Source organism: Panthera tigris, chromosome B4 (genome assembly GCF_018350195.1).
Source record: "Panthera tigris isolate Pti1 chromosome B4, P.tigris_Pti1_mat1.1, whole genome shotgun sequence".
Classification (NCBI taxonomy): Eukaryota; Metazoa; Chordata; class Mammalia; order Carnivora; family Felidae; genus Panthera; species Panthera tigris.
The window spans coordinates 130,612,781-130,619,862 of record NC_056666.1 but is presented as its reverse complement, the minus strand read 5'-3'; the positions used below and the strand labels follow the sequence as shown (position 1 = coordinate 130,619,862).

The 7,082-nt window shown below is 65.6% G+C and overlaps 1 protein-coding gene across 1 annotated transcript; it reads left to right on the top strand.

Moving 5' to 3' along the window:
- The first annotated feature begins 2,028 nt into the window (after positions 1 to 2,028).
- Positions 2,029 to 6,806, top strand: SLC16A8 (solute carrier family 16 member 8). Its single transcript, XM_042990880.1, has 4 exons — positions 2,029 to 2,242; positions 2,993 to 3,136; positions 3,412 to 4,239; positions 6,231 to 6,806. The coding sequence occupies exons 1-4, from the start codon at positions 2,029 to 2,031 to the stop codon at positions 6,545 to 6,547; spliced, it is 1,503 nt and encodes a 500-aa protein (XP_042846814.1). The 3' UTR covers positions 6,548 to 6,806.
- Positions 6,807 to 7,082: the final 276 nt, after the last annotated feature.

The following is a 7,082-nucleotide window of genomic DNA, read 5'->3' as shown; positions in this document are numbered from 1 at the left end:
CCGCCCCGGGCACCTGTCACATCCCGCATTTTAAGCAAATCTTTAGGTCTGTCCTGAAGCCCTCAGGGTCTATCCACCCAGTTCGGGCCCAGTCCCTTTGCTGCTGTGGTGGCCTCTCCAGAGGCGGAGCGGTGGCAGTGGCCAAGGTCCAGGACCACCAGCAGTCACCCTGCCACAGCCTGGGACACAGCGCCCTTTGTTCTGTCCCCTCCGCCCCCCCCCCCCCCCCCCCCCCCCCCGGTCCCAGGCTCTCTGACCTGGATTAGCCTGATCCAGGGGAAAGCCTGGGAGGCCCCTCCTGGAATGTGGTCTGGGGGTGGGGGGCAGGCGAGGCGCTGAGGTGAGTAGGGCTGGCGGGGTCTCTCCAGGGCAGGGCTGCGCCCCCAGCACCAGTAGGATCCTCCTCTCCCATCACCACCAGAGCAGGGCTCTGTGTGTCCTCTGCCCAGTGGAGGGGCCTCATTATCTCTCTAGCTCTGCTGGGAGGGCCTGAGACAGGGACCCCCACCGTGGGGTCCAGCCTGGCCCTGTGCTGTGGTCACTGCCCCGTCCCTTCTCCCTTTCCAGGCAAAAGCCTCTTAGCGGGGTGGGGGTGGGGAACACTCTAAGCTCCAGGCCTGAGGGAGTGAGCCGTGGGTGAGTCTGGCCAGCGGCTGACCTGTAGGCAAGCCTGGGGGGGGGGGTCTTCGGCTGTGCGCCCCCCTCAGGCTAGGCTTCAAGGGGGAACCGGGGTGGGGGGGGGCAACCCCTCCCGGAAGGCCTCGGGAGATGTGAGGCTGGACGCCCAAACCCACAGGACGGCTCAGGTGAGTGTGGGGCGAGGGCCGCCAGGACCACCCCCTTGTCCTGGCCTCCAAGTGGCTGCGGCCGCGGTGAGGGGACAACAGGCAGGAAAAGCCAGGACCCCGTCCTGGTGAGAGAGGGTCAGAGTCCCAGATTCCCACGGGTATCTTGGTGTTCCCCAGTGCCGGGAAGGAGACCCCACATGCAGAGGGGCGGTGGGAGGGAAGGAGGCTTCTGCCCGGCTGTGGGTTGGTCCCCCCTACTGGGGAGGCCCACCAGCCTCGTCTGTTATGGGGGTGCATGAGGCTGCTGTGTGGACCCCTGGGAGGAGAGCCAAGAGTGTGAGAGGCCTTAGAGCTGTTTTCTGCTTGTGGAGGGTTGGGGGGGTGGGCAGGCTGCTAGGGGTTTGGAGAGCAGAAGCTCTCTTTCTTGGTGCCCCCTCAGAGGTCCCTATCTGCCCAGTGGAACCAGAGATCTGATCACCCCCCACCCCGGCACCAAGACTCCTGGTTGGCCTGGGATAATCCGTCACCCATCTTACAGGTGGCAAAACAGAGGCTCAGCGAGGGAAGGGGAACTGCCCAAGTCACAGAGCAAATCCATGGCTAAGCCGGGGTGAACCGGAACTCGGCTCCCTTGCTCCTGAAGCAAGGCTGATGTTCTTACATGTTCTTGGGTTTTTCTTTTCTTCTTCTTCTTCTTTTTTTCCCCTAAATGACAATAGTCATTTCTGATCATTGAGAAAAATTAGGAACATACGGCAAGGCCAAGGAAGAAAATAAACCCCACCCATTTTGCAGCTGGCACCTGCTTCTCTGTCCCACACGTGGGGTTAGTCCCTCTGTGCTGAGACCCTCACACCTGCACACTGGGGACACTGGGGATTCCCAAGCACACGGGGCACACGCTGGCCGCCCAGCGCTCCCATTCACCAGCACCCCTTCTCCTGCCACCACCAGGTCCCTGGGCAAGGAGTCTTCCAGAGGGAGTCTTCCTGAAGTTCAGGCTCAGGTGGGAACGATTCCATTACCACCACCGCCCCCCCTTCATCTTTCATGGGCCCCTCGGAGGAGGGGACACTTGGGGTGAGGTTTTGCCTGGGTTTCCCTTCTTGGCTCATTCCCTGAGCAGGGGTAGCCCCGTGCCTCGGTTTCCCCCACGCTGGGTCTCCATCCCCCTTTGTGGTCTGGGCTACAAACCTCCGCTGCTCCCTCTCGTCCCCCTCCGCCAGCAGAGGCAGCCGCGATGGGCGCTGGCGGCCCCCGGCGGGGCGCGGGCCCCCCAGACGGCGGCTGGGGCTGGGCGGTGCTGGGCGCCTGCTTCGTGATCACCGGTTTCGCCTACGGCTTCCCCAAGGCGGTGAGCGTCTTCTTCCGCGCCCTTATGCGCGACTTCGGCGCGGGCTACAGCGACACGGCCTGGGTGTCCTCCATCATGCTCGCCATGCTCTACGGCACGGGTCAGCGCCCCCCTCGCGGGTCCCTCCCCCAACCCCGGGCCCGGGATTGAGAGCAGGGATCAGGGACTAGGAGCCACGGACCCCATGAGCCTTCCCCAGACCCCTCGGGGGAGGGCGCGGGCACCACTTTCTGCCTGTGAACACTGGCACCAGAGAGAGGGGACGAAAGGGCAGGAAAGGAACAGTGGCTGAAGAGCCCACACACCTGGCAAGCTTGGCCAGCCGGCAGGACCCCTCCAGTTCTGCCAAAAGACCTGCGCCCGCCTATGTTACAGGTGGGGAAATCGGTCTAAATAAGATTCGGGCTCCCCGCTCCCCTGGGCCCTAACCACCTGTTGCGGTGGGGGAAATGCTGGCGTTACCCTGACCAAGCCTTGCGGAAAAGAGGAGGCTTTCCTCTTTCTTCTGGAAAGAGCCTGGGCAGCCCAAGTGGCGATTCCGGCTGTGCAGATAAAAAAAAAGGGAGTGGGGTCCACCTCTTCTGCTTGGGGTTCCCTGTTCTCAGGAGGACTGGGGATGGATGGGGGCTCTGGACCAAGACGGGTCCCTCCCGTGAGTCCTCGGCCGGGCGCTGTCTCCTTGGTCTGGCCCAGCCAAGCAGTGTGACCTTGGCCAGAAGCTGCCCTCTCTGAACCGCTGGTGACCTTATCCCTTTGAGCCATTTTCTGGGGCCGGGAGGCGCAAAGCCCGGAGTGTCCACGGGGAAAGGAGGTTAGTCCAACCGGAGCGGTGACCGTGCCCGGTCCACAGGTCCGGTCTCCAGCATCCTCGTGACCCGCTTTGGCTGTCGCCCGGTGATGCTGGTGGGTGGGCTATTGGCCTCGGCGGGCATGGTGCTAGCATCCTTCGCCACGCGCCTCCTGGAGCTATACCTGACGGCTGGGGTGCTCACAGGTGAGGGCGGCCACTGCTCACCTCCCCTACGCGGATGGGGCCTGGCCGAGGGGGGGTCGGGAGTCCTTGTGGCAACGCCTTCTGTCCTCAGTTTCCCCGCAAGGCCTTCTGTCCTCAGTTTCCCCTCCAAAGGCGGTCCTCGACGTCCCTCGGCTCAGTTTCCCCCGGGGGTCTGCCTGCTCCGTCGGGGCCTCCCCCTCCCCCCCTCCCTCCTGCCCGGGGCTGGGGTGGGGGCGCCCTCGGGGACCCCGGCACAGCGCCGCCTCGCCCCGCAGGCCTGGGCCTGGCCCTCAACTTCCAGCCGTCGCTCATCATGCTGGGGCTGTACTTCGAGCGGCGGCGGCCCCTAGCCAACGGGCTGGCGGCGGCGGGCAGCCCCGTGTTCCTGTCGGCGCTGTCGCCGCTCGGCCAACAGCTGCTCGAGCACTTCGGCTGGCGCGGCGGCTTCTTGCTGCTCGGCGGCCTCCTGCTGCACTGCTGCGCTTGCGGCGCCGTCATGCGGCCGCCGCCGGGACCCGACCCGCGGCCGCGCGGGGACAGCGCGGACGACGCTCCCGGGGAGGCGGAAGCGGACCGCGCCGGGCTGCGCCTGCGCGAGGCGCCCCCTGGCGGCCGGACCCGCCGCCGCCTGCTGGACGTGGCCGTGTGCGCCGACCGCGCCTTCGGGGTGTACGCCGTCACCAAGTTCCTGATGGCCCTCGGCCTCTTCGTGCCCGCCATCCTGTTGGTGAACTACGCCAAGGACGCGGGCGTGCCGGACGCCGACGCCGCCTTCCTGCTGTCCATCGTGGGCTTCGTAGACATCGTGGCGCGGCCAGCGTGCGGCGCCCTGGCGGGCCTGGCGCGCTTACGACCTCACGTCGCCTACCTCTTCAGCCTGGCCCTGATGGCCAATGGCCTCACGGACCTGAGCAGCGCGCGCGCGCGCTCCTACGGCGCCCTTGTCGCCTTCTGCGTCGCCTTCGGCCTCTCGTACGGCATGGTGGGCGCGCTGCAGTTCGAGGTGCTCATGGCAGCCGTGGGGTCGCACCGCTTTCCCAGTGCTCTGGGCCTGGTGCTGCTCGTCGAGGCCGTGGCTGTGCTCATTGGACCCCCCTCTGCCGGTGCGCCCCTCGGGAGGAGGGGGTGATGGGCTAATGTCTTTAGATGGAAGAAAGCGCCCTCTCTGTCCCAGATGGAGCTTCCAGGGATGAAAGGAAGGGACCCATTGGCCGAGACAGCCTGGGGGTGGGGTGGGGGGGTGGGGCTGCCCGTGGCCAATGAACCCCTCCTCCAAGCCAGTACTACCAGCCCTGGGTGGGGACGGAGAGGCCAAGAAGGCCCAGGAAGAGCCCGCCATCGACGGCTGCTGACCCGCTGGGTCATCTCAAGCGTTGGCACAAAGGCCTTGTGAAGTGCAAATGCTTATTCTCCTTTCGCAGATGGGGGGAACTGAGGCACAGAGGTCTAGTACAGGTGCAGTCTCCAAACTGAGCAGAGCCCTGCCCAGTGCTAGACGCCCTTAGTTTGGAGCACTGCCTCCTAGTGCTTTAGCGTCCCCAGCCTCTAAGGGTGACCAGGATAGGGACGTAGGGACGGTGTGTTTGAGGAACCAGCCGTGAGACCAGGAGCAGAGTGGGGGTGCTCAGTGTGCACATGGGGTGGTGACCCAGGGGCCCAGGGAGGGGCTCCCTCCTCATCTGTCCAGCGGGCCACGGCCAGGCCCTGCCCTCGCTTGGTGCAGCTGCTGTGCCCCGACACGATCTGGGCCTTCCACGGTGCGTGCCCCCTGGGCACTCTGCAGTCATTGCCTCTTGGAAATTGCCATGATGAGAGGCCAGGAAAGGATTCTTGCAGAGGCTGGCATGAAGGCAGCCTCACGGAGCAGGGTAGACCCCACAGGAGAGGACACAGGACAGCATAGGGCACGTTTAGGGGGCAGTGTTCCTAAACTGTGAGGCAGGAATTGAGCTTGGGAAGTGGGGGGGGGGGGGGTGTGTGGATATTAGGGTTCTCCAGGGTTGGCAGGTCGTCCCTGAGACAGCAGGGGGCCTGTCTGTGAGCAGCGCTGAGGTCAGGCTGCGGGACGGAGGGGAGCCACCTTTGCTGGGACCCAGGCTGCCCCTGAGGTGGAGTGAGCTGCCCCCTCCTTCCAGGGCTGGGCTGGCCGAGTGGCCTCATCCAGCTCTGTCATCTAACCTGGGTGAGGGTGGCCTCCAAGCCCCCCACCCACAGCCACAACCCCCACCCCCACCCACCACCTGCAGAGGCTCAGGGAGCCCTCTTCCATTTTCTCATGTGGCCTGGGGCGGGGGGGGGGGGTAGATCTAACAGGGAGTGAGACAGTGAAGGACACTGCAGGGCCGAGTGTGGGAGGGGCAGGGACAGGACTGGCGGCTGGCTGGGCAGGGCAGGAAGGCAAGTTTGGGAGTGGTGCTCAAAGGGACTCAGGTAGGCAGCCGGCCTGGGTGGGGGGTGGGGGTGGGGGACACAAGGAAGCCTCCCCGAGGCCACAGAGCTGTAGACCAAGAGGTCACAGCCTGGGGCGGTCCGCCACAAAAATGCCGAGAGAGGACGGAGCCCACAGAGTCTAGGGAAGCTCAGTCGAGGGAACCGGGGCCTCCTGGCAGAGGCAGGAGGGGGCTCGGGAGGGAGCTGGAGGGAAAGCTGGGCCAGGCCCCTGAAGTTGGGTGGAAAGAGCAAGAGTTGGGGACCCCCAGGAGGGCGAGGCTAAGCGCAGTGTCCCCTCCCTACTCCTCAGCTGGGCAAGTCACGGGGAACGTGTGGGGCTTGGATCTGGGGGTGGACGGGGTGCCCTGTAAACTGAAAGGTGCTGCCTCCCAAAAGAGTCCACACGACTTAAGAAATTGAGGGAGGCCCCAGGAGGTGGTGACGTTTTTAAGGTCTCAGATGGCAAAACCCGGGTGGTGTTTTGCGTCCGTAAGTAAAACGGGAACAAAGACCGGGGTGGGTGTCTGCATCCCTCAAATGTAAACCCACCTACTCCAGGGAGGGCACTGCCCTTTATCTGAGGTTGCAGGGAAGGGCAGTGGGTGGAGTCCCCCCCCTTCCCCCCCTCCGGCAGACCCTTACCTCCCCCTCCCTGCCCCCCCAGGCCGCCTGGTGGACGCCCTGAAGAACTACGAGATCATCTTCTACCTGGCCGGCTCTGAGGTGGCCCTGGCTGGGATCTTCATGGCTGTGGCCACCAAGTGTTGCCTGCGCCGCTCTAAGGACACCCCGCCCAGCCAAGGCGCCCAGGGCGGGGCCAGCGACACTGAGGACGCTGAGGCCCAAGAGGACGCTGAGGCCCTGCCCGCCGGCGCTGAGGAGCCCGGCAGCCTCCAGGCCCTGGAGGCGCCAAGCCCCGGGGCTGGGCCGGGGGAACCAAAGGCGGAGGCAGAGCTGGGCGTGGACCCCGAGTCTGTATAGCTCGGGGGGCACTAGGCGAGGTGGCTGGTGACTTTGGAAACGGGGCCGACCCTCTCAGAGCCCTGGCTGTCCCGAGGGGGCCTGGAGTACTGCAGGCTGCTCTGCAGAGGTCGCCCCTGGGGTCCTGGGTGGGCCGCCTCCCTCGTCCGCCCAGCAGGCCGCGGCCAGGCCCTGCCCTCGCTCAGCGGCTGTGCACCGCCAGGGGCGGGGCCTGCGTGAAACTCAAGTGCATAAAGCTCCGCTGAGAGACCGAGTCCTGTTCCTGCGTCTTGGCGGCTCTGGCTGCCCCCCCCCCCGGGGGTCGGGGGTGGGGGGCGGTGGTCGGAAGGAGCCCGGGAGGCTCTGCTCGGGGCCCTCTGACCTGGAAGCTGTCGGGGGAGGAAGTGGCAGAGAGGGGGAAGGGTGGGGCGTGGAGGGGGAGGTGTTCCCAGACTCCGGGGCACTAGCGGTCTCTCTTGCACTTTGACTTTTGACCTCTTGCGCTTTGATCCAAGTGCGGGGGGGCCCTCCCACAAACCTGACACCACTTTCTCGA